At 43.2% G+C, this 22,548-nt stretch overlaps 2 protein-coding genes across 11 annotated transcripts in view; one reads left to right on the forward strand and one right to left on the reverse strand.

The window, feature by feature from the left end:
- CTNND1 (catenin delta 1) overlaps nucleotides 1–8,150 on the reverse strand; it is a 49,074-nt gene extending 40,924 nt beyond the window's left edge. For 7 of the 10 annotated variants that reach the window (XM_040495088.1, XM_040495080.1, XM_040495082.1 and 4 more), the window contains exon 1: nucleotides 7,878–8,149. The gene's annotated coding sequence lies outside the window, so the exon portion shown is untranslated. Of the gene's footprint in view, nucleotides 1–7,253; nucleotides 7,323–7,877 lie in introns of all 10 variants that reach the window. The other 3 variants (XM_040495087.1, XM_040495083.1, XM_040495079.1) reach the window with 2 other exon arrangements.
- Nucleotides 8,151–8,313: 163 nt separating this feature from the next.
- BTBD18 (BTB domain containing 18) lies at nucleotides 8,314–22,525 on the forward strand. Its single transcript, XM_040495089.1, has 5 exons — nucleotides 8,314–8,451; nucleotides 13,423–14,801; nucleotides 14,974–15,050; nucleotides 16,184–16,344; nucleotides 19,868–22,525. The coding sequence occupies exons 4-5, from the start codon at nucleotides 16,221–16,223 to the stop codon at nucleotides 21,931–21,933; spliced, it is 2,190 nt and encodes a 729-aa protein (XP_040351023.1). The 5' UTR covers nucleotides 8,314–8,451; nucleotides 13,423–14,801; nucleotides 14,974–15,050; nucleotides 16,184–16,220; the 3' UTR covers nucleotides 21,934–22,525.
- The last annotated feature ends 23 nt before the right edge of the window (nucleotides 22,526–22,548 follow it).

Raw genomic sequence — 22,548 nt, forward strand, 5'->3', positions numbered from 1 at the left:
CTTGTATTGTTACAACTAAATATTTGGAGTAAAGAAATCCTGCCCTTCCGCTGCCAAAAAAGTTATTAGCAATAAAGTTCTATACCAAGAGAGTGACATATACATGTGCAAAGCAATTCACTCATTTTTTTAAAAATATTTTTTTTTTTAGATTTTTTAAGGTAATCTTCACACCCAACATAAGGCTCAAACCTACAACCCTGAGATCGAGTCACGCAGCCCACCAACTGAGCCAGCCAGGCACCCCAACATTTTACTCTTTCAATTAATATGTTGGGCTATCTATTGTCTTCTGAGTCTTATGAATGGGTGCAAAATAGATATTTTTACATGCTCATGTAAGAGCTCATGTAAGGTAGTAAGATAGGATGGGACAAAGAAAGAATGCTGTCATGTTTTCTTAAAATGGAATTGCCTAAGAAGGCAATTTTTAAAAAGAAAAATAGGAAAGAGTAAAAAGATTCATGCTTACTGTTGGGAGCTCTCTTTTCCAAAGACCTGTGATGCTGCTTAATTCAGGAAACACACTTAATGACATCTTTGATTTCCATTTAATGTAACTATGTCCTAATTGTGATCTTAGGCCCATCAACTGGGGTCTCCTGTAGCCTAACCTGCAGATTTGGCTGACCTTCAGCAGGATAGACATTCAAATGGCCAACTCTGCCCTGGTATACAACGTAGTCAATGGAGAGCAGAACAGAGAGGTTACAGAACCTCCCTTACTCCAGCAAAGAAACCGTGGAAACAAATCAGATTGGCACCAATTTTTCCTTTAAAACAGACTACTCTATTTTAAAAGTGTGCTGAATATACACAAGCTACTTTGTTTCAATGAGATTCACTTCACTTGCAAAGAAATGGAAACTGTAGGTGCTTTGATAAAAGTATTGAAAAGTTGACCTAGTTTCTATAACAAGGTCTTATGTCCTCAACCATCAGAATATATTTTGGTTTCTTAAAATATAAGCTCCCTAAAACAAAAATCTTTTCACTCCGCAAAGCAATCTCTCAATGTGCTACTGCATTCCAATGCAGAACAACATGGGAAGCTACACACAAAACTATTAATTTACTCTTAGAAAAGTGTGTATTTTTTTCGCTCTACTGCCAATAGAATGAAAGAGAGTAATCAATTGGTAAATGTGGATGGAATCTGAAAATCAAAAAGATAAAAACTAACCTGTTTAAGGGTTATTTACTTTTGAGAGAGACAGAGAGAGATAGAGCTCGAGCAGGGGAGGGGCAGAGAGAGAGGGAGACAGAATCTGAGGCAGGCTCCAGGCTGTGAGCTGTCAGCACAGAGCCCGACGTGGGGCTTGAACCTGTGCCCGTGAACTGCGAGACCATGACCTGAGCCAATGTCAGATGCTTAACTGACTGAGCCACGCAGGCGCCCCAATACTAATCTGCATTATTATAAGAGATCTTCTTGAATCACAATTTACCCTAATCTAGATCTAACTGAAAGAAACCAGAAGCAGTATCCTAATACTTGTACCTTTAGCATGAGTGTAGTTTATTCTATGATAAGAATCAGAAACCTCTTCCATATTAAGTGTTAGTGAGGCAAAGCAATGACCAAGAAGACTACCAACCTCAGGAGAAAAGATAGGGAACACCAGAGGTCAGGAAAGCAAATAAAAAGGAGAAAGTGTAGAGCAATCAGTGGAGGGAAATGTGAGTTTAAAAAAATGCAAAGAGTTGGGTGGGGAGCTATGATGGGAAGCTATGAAGTGCCAACAGAAATTAGTTAAAATACTATTCAGAACATTAGTTTCATGGGTTAGTTACTATGAGGGGAAGGAAAACCTTCAGCCAGAAGAAACCTAGAAGTTTCCAGGCAAGCCTGCCTCTGACAAATATACATTTCCCACAGGCCACAGTTTGGCTTTTCCGCATACAAAAGCAGACCTCTTTCTTAAGCACACTTCTCACAGGATGCATTAATGAACTCACAATTTCTACACACCCCAGTTTTACAAATGTCCATAAACAGGGGTTGAAAATAGAGAATGAATTTTCCTGAACATAAAAGAGGGGAATTTATTTGAAGAAAAAAGATAGTAAAAGCCTGCCTTTATTTCTATGGAGTTTCCTATACAACCATTCATAGCTGAATATTGTCCTACAAAATCCTGGTTGGACAAAACTTCAAGGTAAACAATCTGGTCCAAAGTCAAAAATAATAAACCAACCAAAGCTTTTCCAGTCCAGTCTCTGCAAAATTAAAGAAAGTTTACCCTTGAATGCTAGAATTCTATCTCTTGTAGATAGAAAAGATGGGAGAAACCTTCTTTTCCCCTAATGTTTCCAAGTCTCTGAAGAAATTACTGTAAGATATTCAAGCTTTGCCACCTGTTTCTCTCCCCCCACTAATGCCTCACTTTACTTTATTAAAAGTTATCCATCCCTAAATTTTGGACAACCTTGCCCATATAACTCCCCAAACTTGTCTATTATTAAACACCATTTTTCCCATTAAAAAAAGTTAGCTTGGGGTGCCTGGGTGGCTCAGTCAGTAGAGCATGCAAGATATCAGGGTTGTAAGTTCAAGCACTACCTTGGGGGTAGAGATTACTTAAAATATCTTTTAAAAAAAGAGTTAGCTTACTCATCCAGGAAGCCCATTTATTCCATAATACAAACATCCAAACCATAGAGTACCTTAAAGGGTATCTAGTCCCAACAGACAAATGACGTTTGAATTCATTTAAAGCATCCATTCTAATAGCAAAAACTTACAAGGCATTACCATGAGCTGAGCACCATTTGATGAATTTTAGATATATTAAATCACTTAGGCATCACAACAATTCTATGAGATGGATTATGTTATTGTTTTCATTTTAGTGACAGAGCCAAAGGCATAGAGTGACCAAACAATCTACCCACTATTGCAAGAGTTGAAATGGCAGAGCAAGAGTGAACTCGGGTAGTCCAGCTCAGGGATCCATGCTCTTAGCCACGATGCTACACTGCCTTGACTCTCCATATCTGTGGAACTCTCAGACTGGAAATTCCCTGTTCAGTCAGCATATCGATCAAAAAATACAGAAAAATAAAACATTCGTGGCAAAAGGTTAACTGTGGGTGTCTAGGTGACTAAAGGGTATACTGGAGTTCTTGTGCCATTCTTGCAACTTTCCTCTAAGTTCAAAATTTTTTCAAAATTAAAAGTTGAGGGGTGCCTGGGTGGCTCAGTCAATTAAACTTCCGGCTCTTGGTTTCAGCTTGGGTCATAATCTCACGGTTCGTGAGTTCGAGCCCGGCATCAGGCTCTGTGCTGACAGTGCAGATGCTGCTTAGGATTCTCTCTCTTCCTCTCTCTGCCCCTCCCCCAATTGTTCTGTCTCTCTCTCAAAAATAAATAAACTTAAAAAAAATTAAAAGTTCAAGGCTGCTCTTATCATGTAATGGGACATAGTTTGCCAAAGTGATGACCAAATTACCTGCTGGCCAGCAAAGAAGGCTTTAAGAAAAAACTCTGGATCCTTATAATGTCCCCACTAAATGTCTGATCTAAATTGCCCACGCCACTCCCGTCAGACTGAAGGACTCACTGCAGAGGAAGTGGCCCTAAAAATGGAGAACACTGTCCCTGAACCATAACAGTAACTGTGGGCTCCATTCTCAGTGCTTAATATTTAATAACCAATGACACTCAATTCCAAATAGAATGGAGTGCGGACATTTACTCCCCAAAATATATTATATAATATAACCAAATACAAATCAATCCATTCCCTTATTTCCCCCTCGTTAGTTCTAACCAGAATTATCAGTTCTCTCCTTACTATGTCCCTGCCAGGCCGTATCGATGCTCTCTAGTGGAAACCTTGCAGTCAGCTGCATTTTAGGCAGAGCAATTCCTATTTTAGCTTTTCATGGCATTTTTTTAATCCTTGTGCAATGGAAGAGAACATGAAATCACATACTGATAACCTAGGAATCATTCCTTTAGGCAGTTTCCTGTTACTATTGTTCTACATTACCCATGAAAATTAATTTGGGTTCTCTTAAATTCATACTTCCCGATACACTTGAACAAAATCTGAAGTTTCATAGCAGAAGCACTGACAAAAAAATACAATGATATCCAAACACACTTCTTTGGAACACTGATGTTCAAAACTATCATCCCAAGCTTTTTAGGTTTTCATTAACTAGTATAAAAAACACTCAATTCTAACATGTCGGAAAGCAATACTTCCCTGCTGCTGCCCTAGTAAGTTCCAGGTAAGAAGTTCCTCTCCCCTAGATAGTGGCTATATTTAAGGTTTCAGTGGTTAAAGTTAATAGCCACCTAGATTATGAAATGTTATGATCCTTACTTTTTACACTACCCTTTACACTACTTTTTACACTACACTGTCTGGAACCTGACAGCTCATCCAGAAAAGAGGTGTTTTATTTTTTTGATTAAAATGTTAAATCTTTGATTATTTCCAGAAACTTCACTTAAAAATGGGAGGTAGGAAATGTGTAAAAGGTTGAAACTACTGACTACAGCAGAAGCTTCTAAATCACACTGTGATTTTGTTAATCGAAGTTGTTCTGCTCCCCACCTTGACTTCCTTTCAGTCTTCCCCACAAAATCCCTCAGTGATTCCCATCAAATGCCTTATTTAACCAAGGCTTCCTGACACTGCGATATATACTTGACACTAAGGCAGGTGCTAAGAGGACATAGAAGACAGTCTCACAGTCTAGAAGGAAAGACAAAAAGAAGTAGACAACTTTAACACAGTGTGATAAACATTATTTGAGCTACTGTTACAAGCCTCTCCCTGCAAGTTGCCAATATCATTCCAAACCACATGCCTGCAAATTCTCTAGAAGAAGAAATCTCACTGATAATCAAAGTTGGAGGCATTTCCGGTAAGTTTAAGAAGTCAGGATAGCAATAATAGGCATATGGGAAGATCCCAGTTTTAAAGACTGAGATAATATCCATTCTAGCATATTCAGGTCCCTGTGGGGCTTATGGAAAATGGATTTTTTACATATATTATTCCAACATGCAGGGGGTTGGAATTCTAAGTGGGGGACTGGCACTCTGCAAAATTAAACACTCCTGCCTCTAGCAAGGGCTCATTTTAGTTCTGGCTCTTGTTTCTATTCTCTCTGGAGAATGGTAGTATATTAGTGGCTAAGTCCATGGACTTTGTAGTTAGTCAGAGGAGGGTTTAATCCCGGCCTTGGCCACTTACAGGCAGTGAGATTTTTCAGCAAACCTCACGGGCAGTGAGATTTTCAGCAAACCTCAGCTTCTCTGAGGCTCACAGTCCTTAAAAAACAACAACAAAAACAGTGGTGGGAAATTAAGTAAATAGTTTATGCAAAATGCTTAGCATGCAGTAAAAAAACAACAAGGGGGTGGGGAGAAAGGGCTGGAAGTAACAGGGGACCACTGGGTACTAAAATAGAAAGCAATAAATTATACAGAGCTAATCATTTTGTTATTCCAATTGAATAGTGATCTATGCTTAATTTATTTGCATCCGTCCTGTCTCACCCATCCCTAGAGAGCAACTACCTCATAAACCTAAGGCTGAATTGCAATTACTCCGGCTTTTTTTTTTTTTTAAATCTACAATAGTCCCAATTTTTATACTGAGAGAACATATCCTAGCCCCTGCGACTCTCCATAATTTGGAACCCTAAGAAAGGCAGTAGAACTCTAACCACCCAAAAGAGACACCCACCTGGAACATACAGACCATACCTTAGTCATATAACAAAGAAACCAACAGTATATAGGAGTCAAACAAAAAAAGAAAAATCTGCACAACTCATACTTACTCGTCATTTTTTATCCCAAAACCACAATGAGGAGCAAAACAAAAAATTAAAGATTTACTTATTTGCACCCCTTATATTTCCTGAAAGAACTAGTAGGGGTGAGGTAAGAGACAAATCTTCCATCTTATCAACCAAAAGGCTCTATAGTACACACCAGTCAAAACAAAGCCTCAGTCGTGGAAATAAATATTCCCGGACGCTAGTTACTAGGATGCTCACTGCAGCTACACAAAGCCCAGTATTTAAAGCTGGACCCAAATCACCACCACTCAGTCATCCGGAACCTATTTTCAAACTGCCTTTGTACTCCTTCTTCAGATTCCCTCATCCCTCCCCCTAAAGGTTGAGTGGGAAACCGACACTCTGGCAGCAACACGACCAACCCTCCAAACATCCACCAAGAAACCTCCCCTAGGCTGGAGTCAAGGCAGAGAAAACGTTTAATATTTTCCAAATTTTCTCTCAAGCAAGAAGTATAGTCGAACAGACTGTACACATTATCTTTTTTCTTTGTTACTGCACTTGCTATAATTATGAGATCCAGACATCAAAATTTGACTGTAGCCCTCGCATAGATTAGATTAAAAGAAGAAACAAAGTTGTTTCTTCGGAAGCCACAACCTCTCCAGTATGAAATCATCCTTCAAGAAATACTCTCATTCTGGAAAAGAAATTCAAGGAAGTGTTGTAGTCTAAAAAGAATGGGAGGGGGGCACGAAATCAGGGGACTATTAAAGATACATACCAGTTTAAAGCTAAAGGGCAGCTTATCTATTAAGGCCTATCTTGTTACAATCAGGGCAGTATCTATTCCAGCTCTAATTTTCAGACCGATGCGCATTTTCAAAGAGAGAAAGAAGAGAATACTCAGTTTTCAGCTCCTGATGAGTTGGCTATATAATTATCTAGAAACGGTATTTTTGGAAGAATGTATTTGCAAAAAGAAAAGACGAATCTTACGATTAAGTATATGAAAGCAGTCACGGGCCTTCGACTCTTACATATTTTTTATTTCATGGCAAATTGACCAAACCAAAAACTGACCTCCAAAAAACGACTTTCAGTTGGGTTAAAAAATAATTATTCCTGTTGTACTTTCTCAAATGCATTCTCAACACTAAAGTCTGCGTTAAACGTTTTCTCTTAACCTCACCTTATTTGATCCAAGGCCCTTTCAGAAGGCACAAATATTTCCAGGTGTGTTGCCACTTTATTCAGGTGAAGTTAAAAAGCATGATTAGAATTTCCTTATCCCTTTAACCACATACACCAAACGTTATGGTACTTGCAAACTGAACATGTAACACCTCTACAAATCTTTGTCATCAAATGTAGTCTTAGGGAGAAAGAAATGGCAATTTGGTTAACATGGACCCATTTGTTTTCTTTTATAAAGCAAAGTAAGGAGGCTACGTCTCGCAGGAGAATGAGGCTCCCACCCACCGCACCTGGAAAAGTGAAAGAGGGATCCACCCAGGAACAGCAGGGCTGGAACTGAGCTGGGCCGTTCAAACTCTCTGGGGGAAAAAACACCATTTAAGCTGCAAAGCTCCCTACAGCTTTCCACTTCCACAAATCTAATGATAAAGGGGGGGGAAAAGTTTTGAAACACATGAAGAACCATCTGTATAACTAGCTTCCAACCCGGACAAATTCCTTTCCCAACCCACACGCAACATGCCAAAAAACCGAACTTTTGGTTTGGGCTCTGAAAATAGAAGTTTGTTAGCTGAACACCAGAAGAAAACATAAAATTAAACAACATACAAAAATGTAAATTTACATGTAAATGTAAATTTGCTCTCACCCCTCTGGATCTAATCGTCTCCCTATGTTAGAGAGAGCTTACAAGTTTGTTTCTGGGTCTTGAATATTTTACTTTTTAATCTAATAAAATACCAAAATTCCCCCAAAGTAAGTAGAAAGAAAAAATAACAATTGCTTAAAAGTCACCCGTCAGCACAGCAGAAGCTCTCGTTTTTAACTTCCCTCTGGTTACCGTAAGACAAAAATTCGACTTGGCTTATCCTCCTTCACCCGTCTGTACACACATTTTTTAAAAAGGCACACACCTCAAATGTGGACTTCTAAAAACCAGTCCTTTAAGAAAGAAACCCAAGGCTTCGTCAATGTGCTGAGAAAGACAAATCCAGCAGGGTACTTGATTTTTCGCCACTTCTTCCTCCTTTCAGGATCAGGATCTTTCCTGCTCTTCTTTCTCCCTCTCTCTCTCTCCCTCTCTCTCTCTCTCTCTCTCTCTCTCTCCTTTTTTTTTCTCTCAGATCCAACACCTAAAATGGAAGTTGCACCCAGCCAAAGGCTAGGGAGCCTGGGTGGTGACAAACTGATCTGGCAGCCCTACCCCCTCGCTTTCCTAAGTGATGTCAGCCCCTGAGAACTTCCAATAGGAGCCAGGCATAAATCAGGGAGCTGATTTTATCCAATAGGAAACTTTATTATAGGAAATTAAAAAAATAAAAAAGGAGAGAGAGGAGGAGAGAAAGAGACAGGGGGAAGTTTTATATATATATTTATATTTAAAGTGGAGACTACACAATCTCTGAGGAATTACTGCAGAGCTCCAGGGGGGCCGAAGGAACAAGGGCTCCTTAGGATGGCACGCCTAAGCTCCAGTTCTCTTTGATGGTGGGGTTCTTGCTTCCTCTCCCTTCCTTTCCGGGTAGGGAAATAAGAGAAGAGCTGATTTGATTTGCCTGCTGCTATTTGGTTTGTTGCTTTCAACCCCAAAGCATTTTCCCAAAAGAAGACAGGAAGGGAAGGAGAGAAAAATCCTAGAAACAGGACCGCTATGTATTGATTGGATGGTAGGGAATATCTGAGGTAAACTCTCAATTTCGGTGTTTTGGTTTAACTGCATTATAGCTAAGGAGAAAAAAAATAGATGTTGGACTTGTTAACAGTTTTTCGTGTCTATACTTTCAACTGGTAGGAGGCTGTATCCCACTGGGCTGTTAAAGAAAATCACTGTCTTCCCATTTGTCCCCGAATCAAAATAATGTGGGTTTGAGGGGGAGAATAAATGGAATTCAGTAAGAAATATATTTAGAGGAGATAACAGCATGTGTAAGAAAAAGTCTCACTTTAAGAAAATTCAGTTTCTTTGTGCACTTCAAGCTTACGATGATCTAGTTCGTACATTCTCTTTTTACATTTAACCCACATAAAGGATTATACAGGTATTCTTTTTCTGAGCTGCAAATGATCCTTAATATGCTCTTACACTGTTAGGCCATGAAGGACAGACATTGGACTTTTTTTTTTTTTACATGTTTGACAAAGACTAGCATTTTATGGTCATTCAGTGGTTACTAAAGAAAAATGATAATGATGAATTGAAAATTTCCTTTTTTACTCTTACTGAAAAATCTGCCTGTAGACTGCTGCCAAATGAATCTTCATAAAGTTTTCATAATCTAGAGTAATAGTTAAGAGCATAGGTGCTGCAGTCAGACTGCCTGGCTTCAAACCTTCCTTCCCTGCAAGCATACTTAAGTAAATGTATTCCTACGTGACCTTGAACAAATTATATAATCTCTCAGAGCCTCTGTTTCCTTAACTATAAAGAGGAGATAATAACTATATCTCTCACAGTACTGTTGTGAGAATCAAAACACATATAAAGTTCTTAAAACAACATACAGTATATAATATAAACTCACTAAGAATGAGTTATTATTACCAGTATCTACCCTCTCCCAAAACCTTCAGTGGCTCACCATTGCCCGATAATAGCAAACAATGACAGAGCATCTATCATGTGAAAGGCACTTTGCACTCATTATCTCTAACTTCTAAAACACCACCATGGAGATAGTATTACCACCATTTCACAAATGAGGAAATCAAGGTTCAGCAAGCTGAAGAAACTTGCCTGAGTTCGTCTGGCTAAGAAGTGGTCCCCTCATTGATCTGACTCCAAAGCCCATGCTCTTTCCATCACCCTACACCGTGGTCAGGATAAAAGCCAAGTTCCTCATCTGCTTTCAAGGTGCCACGTTTACCCACTCAATACATTAAAGTCACCCTTAGTAACCATAATCTGACCTTTCCTTATCTATTTAAACTGGAATTCTCCTCAGCACGAATGTGCCCTTCTAATCAGGCAATCTAGTCATTATCCACCCCCTCATATCTGGTCTAAAGTGGCCAAAAAAGGATTTCTCTCAGAATGGCCAGAAGACCAAACAGGCATCACAGCACTTGTTTGATGGGCTTTAAACAAACTAACTAGATTGGGAAATTAATACATTAAACAGAGACATGCACGAACTTTAACCCTCATTATCTAGGAACCTTCTCTTACTATCTTATCACATCTTCTACTTCTCTTTCCATCTAGTATTCCTGGTCCTCCATAGCAAGTTCAAAAGCCAAAGATGACTGCCAAAGGAAAACAACCAGCACAAGAAATGTTCGTTGATTAATTCCTAGATCAGAGCCACATTTTAGAATATTCTATGTTTTTCTAGAGATGGATTGGTCTTGTTTCCTTCACATCATCACTAAAAACTTGCAAGTATTTTGCCTTCCTTTAGTGTGTGTGTTTTCCTGTCTCCTTCACCAGAAGATGAGCTCCATGAAGACATGAATGGCATCTTTCTAGCTCATGGTGTACCCCAGAGCTCAACCTAATGTCTCGTATTTAGCAACAGATGAGTGAGTGAATGAAGTCTCTTGGCTTACTAGTTATGTAATCCTGGGCAAGTCATTTTATAGTAACGAATTTGTAGATAACATTTGAAATAAAGTTATATACAAACCAAAAAAGATAACTCAGGGGATGCCTGAGTCAGTAAAGCATGAGACAGGCTCAGTCAGTAAAGCATGGGACTCTTGATCTCAGGATCATGAGTTCAAGCCCACGTTGGGCAGAGAGCCCACTTTAAAAAAAAAAAAAAGATAATTTAGTGATGAAAAAGTTAAAATTTAAATTTATCTGAAATAGTTGTCTCCAAATAAAGCATCACAAGGATCAATACTCACTGAGGGATAAACTCTTTACAGTCAGGTGACCGAAAGCAAAAAGATGAGTTCCACTTGGATTATTCTTAGTCCCTACTGTGAGCCAGGTACCTTCTAGATGTCAAACATAATGAGTAGACCAGTTCCCTGCTCTCAGAAAGCTTACTAGTGGAGGGAGAGACAAGATTAATAAATGTCGGATGTAACACTACGCAGAGATTTAAAACAGACTGATAGGGGCACCTGGGTGACTCAGTTGGTTAAGTGTCTGACTTTATTTCAGATCATGATCTTGCAGTCCAGGAGTTCAAGACCTGCATCGGGCTCTGTGATGACACCTCAGAGCCTGGAGCCTGCTTCAGATTCTGTGTCTCCCTCTGTCTCTGCCTCTCCCCTGCTCATGTTCTGTCTCTCTCTCTCAAAAACGAATAAACATTAAAATTAAAAAAAAAAAAAAAAGACTGATAATAATGACTCGTGGCTTATTCTACCCTGGATGTCAGGGACAAACTCTTCAGAGAGTTTGACATTTAAGTTGAAATCTTTTTTTTTTTTTTAAATTTTTTTCAACATTTATTTATTTTGGGACAGAGAGAGACAGAGCATGAACGGGGGAGGGGCAGAGAGAGAGGGAGACACAGAGTCAGAAACAGGCTCCAGGCTCTGAGCCATCAGCCCAGAGCCTGACGCGGGGCTCGAACTCACGGACCGTGAGATCGTGACCTGGCTGAAGTCGGACGCTTAACCAACTGCGCCACCCAGGCGCCCCTAAGTTGAAATCTTTAAGTTGAAATCTGAAGAAGCAGCTAATCATAAGAACATAGGAGCATTGGTAACTACTAATGCCAAAGTCCTCAAGTGTGAGGCTGAAACATGCTGAATCCAGCAGTGTGTCGAAATGAGGAGGGAGTGATAAGAATATGAAAGATTCTACAGGTTAGAGAAAGGAGTTTGATTTCATTCTTTGTTTAAAATATTTATTTATTTTGAGAAAGAGAGAAAGTGCTCATGCACACAAGTGGGGGAGGGGCAGAGAGGGAAGGAGGGAGAGAATCCCTAGCAGGCCCCACACTGTCAGTGCAGAGCCCAATGCGGGACTCCACCCCATGATCCAGGAGATCAGGACCTGCGCCAAAATCAAGATTCAGAGGTCTAACTGACTGAGCCACCCAGGTGCCCCTTGATTTTATTCCTAGGTAGAGGAAAGCCTGTGAGGGTTTTCAACAGCAGAATGACATACTCTAACTCAGATTTTGAAAAGATCTGGCTGTTTATGTGTCAAATGGATTAGAGAGGGGGTATGGGTGAAAGCAAGGAAATTAGTTTGAAGGTCAAGTTGCAGTAATACAAAGCTGACTACAGTAGTAACAGTGAAAACGGGGAGAAGTTAATGGATTGAGCATATGTTTAGAGATACAAGGTTGTTTTTTATTGCGGAGCTTTTTCTTTCTTTTTTTTTTCTTTCTTTCATTTGTTTTTACCGCATGGAATATTACATTCGGTGTGCTCGGTTTCACAGCTCTCAAAGTTTAACTCCCCCCACCCAAGCCACCAGCACTTACACACAAAGAAAAACAAGATACCATAAAACGTTGAAAGATTAGGGAAGAGCTAGGAAATAATACCGTGTTTAAAAAAGAAATATTAAAAACAAATAAGAAATATTAAAGTCATTATATAGGGCTGAGTTCTGTGCTGTGTTGACTCTACTTCTAAAATAGACTGAAACTATAAATGCCAAGGAGAAGAAATGAAAAAAAATTCAACTCCAAAAAAAAACAAAAAAAAGCCCCTGGCTATCCATACAAAAGAAGAGAAAATATTTTTACTCCTTTCTACCCTCTGGTGGCTACATATTACCATCAAAAGTTTGTCATTTTTGAAGCCCTGAGTAGGATGGCCATTTATCATTCCTTTTAGAAATTCTACTATCACTAGATTTAACTACAATAGTGTTGGATTAAAAAAGCAGAAACCAAGAAGGGAGTCCTCTCCAGTTCTTGAAAATTAATCTAATCCTAGTAACAATAAATTCATGAGGAGGTATAATATTTATATTTTTCTTACAAGCCCACAGGATCACCTCTACTGGTACTCCAGCCACCTACTCAAGTCTTGATTCCACAGTAACAGATATCATAAACAAGCATTGTTCTGCCTTCTCTTTTTTCTTCTTTTTGCTTGCTTGTGTGTCCTCCTTCTGCTAAGTTTTATGTCCTTTCACGAACTGCTTCCTCTTCAAAATATAACTGCAACCTAAAATGTCTTCTGTTCCTTGATCTTTTTTCCGTCTTGAGAGCAGAGGTCTCAAACTAGGAAAATATTACCTGACTTGGAAATCCACCCCATCCCCCCATATTTGTCAACCTTCTCAAATCCTATACAAAAAAAAAAAAAAAAAAAAAAACCAAAAAAATCCTTAAAAAAAAAATTTCTTTTAACGTTTATTTATTTTTCAGAGACGAAGAAAGACAGAGTGAGCAGGGGAGGGGCAGAGGGAGAGAGGGAGATATAGAATCCCAAGCAGGCTCCAGGCTCCGAGCTGTCCGCACAGAGCCCCACGCAGGGCTCGAACTCACAGCCGTATTTGAGCGCACCGTACTTTACTCACCTCTCTACACTGATCCTTTGCAGGTTCCCCGTGTCTTAGGCATCTTCGTGTCCTGTCTCCAGGTGGCCTCCGTGAAGGCTGCTCCGTTTTAATTCGCCGCACTCTGTCACCAATGGCTTTGGATTCAGCTGTCTTCACCTAGAGCTGGACATCGCGGGGCGTGGAAGTGAAGCCAGGCCCCAGGTCCTAACACACACACGGGGAGGAACCGCTGTCCAGATTTATAACGTGGGCTGGCAATTCTCTCTAAATGTTTAATCTTGAAATCATTTGTTACATCACCCCTGAAAACAGCTGCTGCCAGTCAAGAGGTGCGCTAACTAAATCATCTCTGGAAGGCCACTGCAGGCCCCGCCACACCCGAAGTTCCGTAACCCCCTTGGTCCCACCAGTTTATAGTGGAGCGGGATCTGTGAAAACCGGATTCCAGACACTAGCCCAACAGCCTTGTTCCCGAACATCCCTGGCCTAAGGAGCTATCAAGGTTAGAAAGATCTGATCAAGGTGCGAGGAGAGCCATCCAGAGGCTTTTTCCTCCGAGACGCCTTCCTCAGCGGGGCCTGGGCCCCTTCAGCGTCTTCAAAGGGAAGGCGGAGGTGTCCTTCAACCGCCTTGGAGGCTGCCCTACTGGGGAATCCTGACCCTGTCCTCCCTGTGATTTCGTCGAGTGCCGTGGGACAAGACGGCCTCCACAAGAAACCCTCCCGGGCGGGCCTTCCCACCTACCTCTTGCAGCCCGACCATCTTGGCTCAGCCCTCAAGTCCCTCGAGACGTAGCCTCCCGCCCAAAGCGCTCCTCCCCCTGTGATTGGCCGCCTGAGGAGCCTTCGGCCAATGGGGATGACGTATTCAGGCAGACGTCAGCCCGCGGGCTGGGGGAGGAGGAAGGACGTCGGGCCCCGCGACGCGCCGTGCGCGAGGGCCACAGCGCGAGGTGTGTGGCGCTGGCCGCGTGACCTCAGGCCCTGGCTGTCACCACCTGCCGGTGCATGAGGGTGCCGGTCCCGCAGCGGTACGAGGGCACCAGGGAGTGGCTGCAAAGCTCGTGTGGCCGGAGGTGGTGGTGAGGGCGAGCCCTGAATTCGGGCCTCCGGGAGCCTCACGCTCCATTCCCAGAAACCTTTGCGCCTAGAGGTCTGTCTTCAAAGGAGTTGGGCCGGGGCGCCCAGAGCGTGAGGGGCGCCCAGCCTTGCAGGGCCTGCTGTGAAGCCCTGCTTTTCCCGCCAACCCCGATTCCTTGCTTCTGGACGCGGAGTGTAACCCTCAGGCTGTGGGCCCACCTGTGCCGCTCTGCTACCCCTCCCCCACGCAAGGCTCGACTTTGGGAGGAAGCAAGGCAGGCTGGACAGAGGACCCGAGCACCAAGAGGACGCCAAGAGCAACTTCTGCAGAGCTATTCCAGGTCGGGTCTGGGGGCCAGGCGGGGGGCTTGGTGGATCGGGAAGCTTCCCCAGAGCCTATGTTTGGGACCTTGCAAGAGCTGCCATCCTCCGCCCCTTTCAGCTCTCCGGCTGAAATTGGCATGGAGCCTACCCTTTCTGAATTCACCTCTCCGTCCCCTTCTTTCCTGATAGTTTGACGGGAACCGTTCAGAGCCGTCGGTGCCACCTGACAGAAAACTGCATGCCAGGAAAGGAACGCCAGCTGTGCAGTGAGTGTGGGGGTTTCAGTGCAAAAAGCTGGAAATGGAGTGAGCCTGAAGTCAGAATAGCCAGCTTGTTTCGGGAAGGGAAGGATGCTTAATTATCCTTGCTCCGTTGTTAGCCAGGTGATTAACCAGACTGACAAACCGAACGGCCAAATCCTTTGCCAGTTTCCAGGCCGCGTGAGGCTCGCTTTGGTCAAGAACATCTGAAGCAAGGGTGGCAACGTCCTTATTTCTTTCTGTGAGAGACCTTCCCACGGAGTCCAGCACCTGCTTTTCTTTACTGTGCACCCTCTGCTGGTTAGTGTGATAGAGTGAGCTCAAAAAGAAAAGAAGGTTGTATACAACCTCCTAGAGAATTTTATGTTCTATATTGTTTCTTTAAAAGTGTTAAATTGGGGACTATACCCATGGAACTCAGAAGTGTGGTGCTCGGGAAGAATAGGAGTTGTCAGCATTATTGGTGTTGAGTCTCAGTGGTAACGTGAATGAAGAAGGTTTAAGCATAATGGTAATAGCTACCTTTTTTTTTTTTTTTTTAAGTTTATCTGTTTATTTTGAAAAAGAGAGAGAACAGGGGCAGGGCAGAGAGAATCCCGAGCAGGCTCTGCACTGTCAGCACAGAGCCCGACACGAAGCTCAAACTCACAAACCATGAGATCATGACCTGAGCCGAAATCAAGAGTCAGATGCTTAACCAACTGAGCCACCCAGGTGCCCCAACCACAGCTACCGTTTTGGAAGTGATAGTTGTTATGTGCCAGGCACTCACAGTACTAAGCAATTTTACCTGCATTGACTCATTTAACCCGTAAAACAGCCCTACCAGGTAAGTACTGTTATCATTACCATTTCATAGATGAGAAAAGTGAGGCTCAGAAAAGTTAGGTCAATTGCCTGAGATTATACAGCTAGGCTAATACATAACAGAACTAAGATTCAAATGTGCACATGCTTCTGAGCTCCTACATGTAACCACTATGAAATTCTTTGTTGAGATACCCTTGGCACAATTTCTGGGCTTATGGTAACTCGACTCACGGCTATTCTCTCTCACTTTCAAAATTTCCTTGTCATTTCAAAGACAAAAAGCAAATTAGGTGCAGCCATTCCTCTGAAATGTACTATCTCGTCCACAGGAATCTGATCTTTGAAAACGTAGGTTAAGAGACCAACATGTGCTCTCCTGCCAGTTCCAAAATCCTATATAGGAATCCCCGGTTTCTGCGGTTGGCTTTTGTGCAGCTTCATCACCAGCAACAGAGTGGTGTGTTCTGTGATGTCCTTCTGCAGGCAGAAGGTAAGAGACTGGTGGGGACCCGCTTGAAAAGCCACTCAATATAGGATACTCACGATGGAATAAGATAAAATGAGTTCAGGGCCAGGGAGTAGAGCACAAAACCAAGAAAAGGTATTATCATCACCTTTGAGTATTGTACATTATTTGGTAAAGAACTGTTTGGGGCGCCTGGGTGGCGCAGTCGGTTGAGCGTCCGACTTCAGCCAGGTCACGATCTCGCGGTCCGTGAGTTCGAGCCCCGCGTCAGGCTCTGGGCTGATGGCTCGGAGCCTGGAGCCTGTTTCCGATTCTGTGTCTCCCTGTCTCTCTGCCCCTCCCCCGTTCATGCTCTGTCTCTCTCTGTCCCAAAAATAAATAAACGTTGAAAAAAAAATTAAAAAAAAAAAAAAGAACTGTTTGTTTCGAGGACAGTTGGCTGTTTTCAAGAATGAATAGGAGACTGTGCTCTTTTTCTTTTAAATCGTGAAACTAATTGTAAAGTTTAGTAAGCCTAGAAATTCTGTAAAAGATGGATAATATTGTAAGAGGATGATTGTGAAGATGGAGTTAACATACAGCGCTCAGAACGGTGTTCTTCATGAATTGAGCACAATGTAAGTGTTAAATAATACTGTTACTTATTTTCCCATTTTCTCGTCAAGCTGCTGCTTTACTTTTCTCATCTTAAAATTGGTGGGTTTTGTTGTTTGTTGTTAGACCTAAAAATAGTTAATTTCCACTCCTTCCCTTTACACTTACAATGGTCGAGCAGCATGAAGTAGAGCCTGGAATCATGTAAAAGGCCCAACACTAGGAATCAGAGTTTTAGTTTTGTTTGTTTGTTTGTTTTAATTTTTTTTTCAACATTTATTTATTTTTGGGACAGAGAGAGACAGAGCATGAATGGGGGAGGGGCAGAGAGAGAGGGAGACACAGAATCGGAAACAGGCTCCAGGCTCTGAGCCATCAGCCCAGAGCCTGACGCGGGGCTCGAACTCACGGACCGCGAGATCGTGCCCTGGCTGAAGTCGGACGCTTAACCGACTGCGCCACCCAGGCGCCCCTAGTTTTTTTTTTTTAAGTCTTAGTTTTGTTACTCAGTAACAAAGTGGCAAATGGGCAAGTAAGTCCCACTCCTCTCTCGGGAGCTCAGTTTCTTCATTTATAAAAAAGGATTATGAGGGATGCCTGGGTGGCTCAGTCGGTTGGGCATCCAACTTCTGCTCAGGTCATGATCTCACGGTCTGTGAGTTCGAGCCCCGCGTCGGGCTCTGTGCTGACAGCTCAGAGCCTGAAGCCTGCTTCAGATTCTGTGTCTCCCTCTCTCTCTGACCCTCCCCCGTTCATGCTCTGTCTCTCTCTGTCTCAAAAATAAACGTTAAAAAAAAAAAATTATGACAACCAACATTGTGTAGCACTCTACAGTTTGCAGAGTACATCCAGTATAGTGTCTCATTTGATTCTTAAGACAGCCTTATGAGGTAAAATATTATGTGGTTCCAATCTTAAAGATGAGCGAATCAAGGCCTAGAGAGTTAAGCGACTTGCCTGTTGGTTCTCTTAGTAAGCACAGAATTGGGATTCATTCCTTAATTCATACTAAAAAACACAATTGCCTGTTGTATACTAGAACAGTGTACTAGCATGGGCATATAGTATATATGAAGATAAAGTCCCTCTTTGTACAAAAATCATGTAAAGGGGAGACCTTCGGATAACCAGTGCATCCAAGTAACTGTGCAGTATAGGAGTAAGTAAAGGATGATGGAGGAGCACATGAGAGGGGTACCTTCCCAGACTTGAGGTTCGGGGACAGTGGTTAGGGAGATTTTCTTGGAGAAAATAACCCCTCAGCTGAGATCTGGAGGACAAACAAGTAGAAGGAAGTGAGGAAAGATTTCCCCAGGCATGGAGAACAGCATGTACATAGATGTGACCAGGGATTTGCGAGTGGTTCACTATGGCTAGAGTGCAGACTGCAAGCGTATTGATCAGAGATATGGCTAGAGAATTAGCAATGTAAGGTCTGAAGTGTTATGCAAAGGAAGCAAGTCTTGTCCTCAGAACATTGGAAAATGTATTCATCGGTTTTCAGAAGAAGGTCATGATCATGTAAAAGGCCCAAGCTTTAGAAATAACACTTGGGCTGCATGAGAAGAATTATTGGATTGTTGTTGAGCCCAGATAGAGGGCTATTTTGGAATCCAAGAGAAGGAATGGTGGCCTAAACTAAGGCATTGAGAATAGAAATGTATGGTTTATAATCAGAAAGAATTTACAAAACTTGCTGCAGTTAAGGGCATAGGCTCTGTAGACAAATTCCCTGGATTCAAATCCTCTCCCTGTGACTTGCTAACCATGTAATTGTGGTGGGCATATTACTTAGCTATGCCACAGTTTACTCATCTGTAAGAACAGCTGCTTCACAGGATTCCAGTGAAGATCGAATAAATGAATACTGGTAAAACCCTTACTTAGTACATTATATGGCATGCAAGAAGGACTCAAGAAATAGTTGCTTTTTAAACAAAATTAATGTTTGGGGGTGCCCGGCTGGCTCAGTCAGTAGGGCATGTGACTCTTGATCTCAGGGTTGTAAATTCAAGCCCCATGTTGGGAGATTACTAAAATATATGTATTTATCTATAGATCTATGTATATCTCTCTATACAGAGATATATTTAAAATAAATAAAAATAAATTTAATATGTTTGATTAGATACAATGAGTAAAGGAGAACAACGACTTCTAGTTTTCAGGCTTGGGAGAAAAGTGCATACTTATTCTGAAGTAAGAAACGGGAGGTTTTGGGGTTGAGGAATGGAGTTCACCTTCTAGAAAGGTTGATGCAGGTTATGGCATGTTCAGTGTCTTGGGAAAGGTATCTAGGCAGAGGTAGGACCTGGGAGTCAGCATCAAGCCTTTGGAAACTGAAGTCATGAGAGATACCAACTAAGATTGACAGGGAAGTGCCCATAAAGAAGGTGGCTCACAATAGACAACTGCCTGGTAGGCAGTGCCTAAGAGGTCAGGAGAGAAATGAACCCTGGTTATATGCATCCAAAGCTCATATTCTGTTAGACCACAAGCAGCTTCTGTAAAAAAATTTTAATTCTTGTGAGTCAAAAATTTGATGCCCTCCTTTGTGTGAAGCAGTGGGTATATCTTAGCGAACAAGATAGATATGGTCTCTGTCCTCAGAGTTTCACTTTAGTGAAGGAGATGGATGGTTCTAACACTGATAGCTAAGTGCTCTGATAGCTAGAGTACCTCTCTGTGCCCGGGAGCAGCTAACCTAGACTGGAAGTGGGGTGGGGAAAGGCTTTCTGGAAGAAGTGATGTCTAAACTAGATTTTGAAGGATAAAAAGTGAGTTAACTAGGTAATGTCAGAAGGTTCCAGACAAACAGAAGGAACAGACTTCTAGTTGAACTTCCACGGAAGGAAGTTGAAAGGAGCAGCACGTTTGGGTAGTAAAGACTCTGCTTAGCCTGTGAACATGCCAGTTTGCAGGAAATAACAAAAGTGTTTGGATTTCCTTCCAGGTGAGGCAGTTCCAGCCCATTGCTGCATCCTGTCAGCCTGCAGCCCCTTCTTCACAGAGCGCCTGCAGCGGGAGAGGCCAGCTCAGGGTCGGAAGGTGGTCCTGGAGTTGGGGGGCTTGAAGATCAGGACACTCAGGAAGCTGGTGGACTTCTTGTATACCTCAGAGATGGAAGTATCTCGAGAAGAAGCCCAGGATGTGCTTTCTGCTGCCCGTCAGCTCCGTGTCTCTGAGCTAGAATCCCTTCAGCTAGAGGGTGGCAAGTTGGTGAAGGCCCCCCCGGGCCGAAGACTGAACCGGGAGTGCTTACAACCTCCAAGTCCTGCACCAATCTCTGCCAGGGTGGTGGCATCCACCCGCCGCCCTCGGACTCCACTGCCTGTGACCCAGACTCCTTGTCCTCTTGGACTAGTGAGACTGAAGTCCTTGGGAAAGGAGGAGGGACCCCTGGAGAAAAGCAACCAACAGAACACAGAGAACTCATCTGGCAATCTTCTGCTCAAGAGGAAGGCCAGAGCTTGCCCAACTCCACAAGAAAAAAGCTCTTCACCATCAAGCCACAGTCAGGGACCTAAAGAGAACAAGAGCGACTCTGCCCTTGCTCCTACAGCAGTTTCCCCGCCTGGTATGTACCCCTCTGTGGATGAGCGACTATTGCCCAGAAAGATCAGATTGAGTCGCTCAAAACCATCTCCTGATGTCTGTACACCCAAGCCTTCCAGCACTGTGAGTGGACCCAGCTCAGTACCGACAGCCCCTGGCCGGCGTCTCTGGCGGCAGAAGAGTATAAATAAAGGACCAGAAGACAAGGAGAAGCCAGGGAGAGCCAGTCCTCTCCAAAGCATCCCAAGCCCATCTGGTCTTGGAAACACAGGTGGGAACAAGAAGCGGAGCCCTGAAGTCAGGGCACAAAACTCAGACTCTGCAGAGGAGGGGCAGGTTGGAAGGGTGAAACTTCGGAAGATTGTCAACGGGACGTGCTGGGAAGTGGTACAAGAGCCTCCCCTCAAAAACTCTCAAGAGAGCCCTCAGATCCCAGAACCTGAATGCTCGGAAGAGCCTTCAGGGACGCAGCCATCCTCCATGAACCAGCAGGAAACGTTATCTGCCAGAGTAGATCGGTGTCAGGACTCCCCCGTGTGCTCCAGGCTACAAGATCTCCTGCTCTCTGCTAGCCACTCCCCAGACCACCCAGTGGCAAAGTCTGAGTTTGGGTCCAGTCCAGAGCCGGTAGGGAAGGAGCCCGGGTTGGATATGGACTGCGGAGAGCACTACGCGTTTGACGCAGCCCTGCTGGGGCAGCCGTGCGAGGCTGAGGAGTACCGCATCACCAGTGCCGCTGCCACCAGTGAGCTGGAGGAGATCCTGGACTTCATGCTCTGTGGCTCAGACATTGAGCCCCGCACAGGGTCTCTGGAGAGTCCTGGAGCCGAGGGCTGCAGGACCCCTAATTATCACCTGGCAGATACAGGAAAGAACTGGATCGAAGGGGAGGAATGGTGTCTGCCAGACGTGGAACTCTGGCCCAGGGAGCTCACAGGATTGGAAAAGGAACCTGTTGGGGAGAACAAAGAGCCAACAGAGCCCTTTAGCCCCCTTGTCGTGCCCTCTGAGAACAAAGAGCCAGATGAGTCCCTCAGCCCCCTTGTCATGCCCTCTGAGGTGAGTGAAGAGGGGGTACTTTCAGTAGGAAGCCCTTGGACTCCGGATCTGGAAATTACCAGTTCCCAGCCACTGGATGGTCAGAGAGAGAAGCTTCTCCACATTGACTCTCTCGACGTTCCTCAAAGGTCCTATGAGGATCTCTCACCCCCCTGTTCAAACTGGATGGAAGCTAGGCCAGAAGTGTCCCTAAGTATGGATGAGGTATTATACCCTGCTCCAGAGGCAGGCAAGGAGGAACTTGGCAACTCCGGATTGTTGGACCCACTTCCTGCCAGCTCGGAAGAGGAAGAGATTGATGTTGTGGACTGGACGTCAGAGGGGAGGCTGGTGCCCACGGGTATTCCTTCTGTGTGGCCCGACCCTTCCTCAGAGTCAGACACAGAGGTAGACATACTAACATAGAACAGGTAGTGCAGGTTAGCGGCAGGGGGAGGGTGGGAAATGTTGACTAGCAAAAGGTGTATTGGTAGAGGCTAGCACGTGCCCTGTCCCCTTAGCAGGAGAGGCGGGTGTACTCCCAGCTCTTGGTCAGTCCCTTCCTCTCCTCCCCAGGCTTCGGGAGCCAAGCAGAAGTAGTACCATGGGTACAGAATTATGAACCTGAACCATCTTATTTCTTTGTAATCTATTTTCCAGTTAGTGATAAGTCAAACTATAAACTGTGTGGTCCCCAAATCTACTAGGTCATAAATAACCAACGCCAGGTATCCTAAGTCATAAGACCTCTAGTCACTGCTAATTTAATAATAAATGAGAAAAAACACCCTCTGAAACAAAGCGTTTCAGAAGGTTCGAAACAGTGCTGAGGTGGGACAACTGGGTAAGAGTGACAGAACATTTTCCAGTACCTACTGTGGGTCTTATTCAATCCATTATTGAAGTTCCAGTCAAACCTCTGCAGGGGCCAAAAAGATAGAACTCCCATCATCACTTCGAAGAAGTGAGTTAAAAAGAAATACATGCTTTTAAAAAAAATAAATTTACTTTTTTCCCATAGTTTTTGCAAGTATTTCACAT

Source organism: Herpailurus yagouaroundi, unplaced genomic scaffold (genome assembly GCF_014898765.1).
Source record: "Herpailurus yagouaroundi ecotype Mexico unplaced genomic scaffold, PumYag 187, whole genome shotgun sequence".
NCBI classification, from domain to species: domain Eukaryota; kingdom Metazoa; phylum Chordata; class Mammalia; order Carnivora; family Felidae; genus Herpailurus; species Herpailurus yagouaroundi.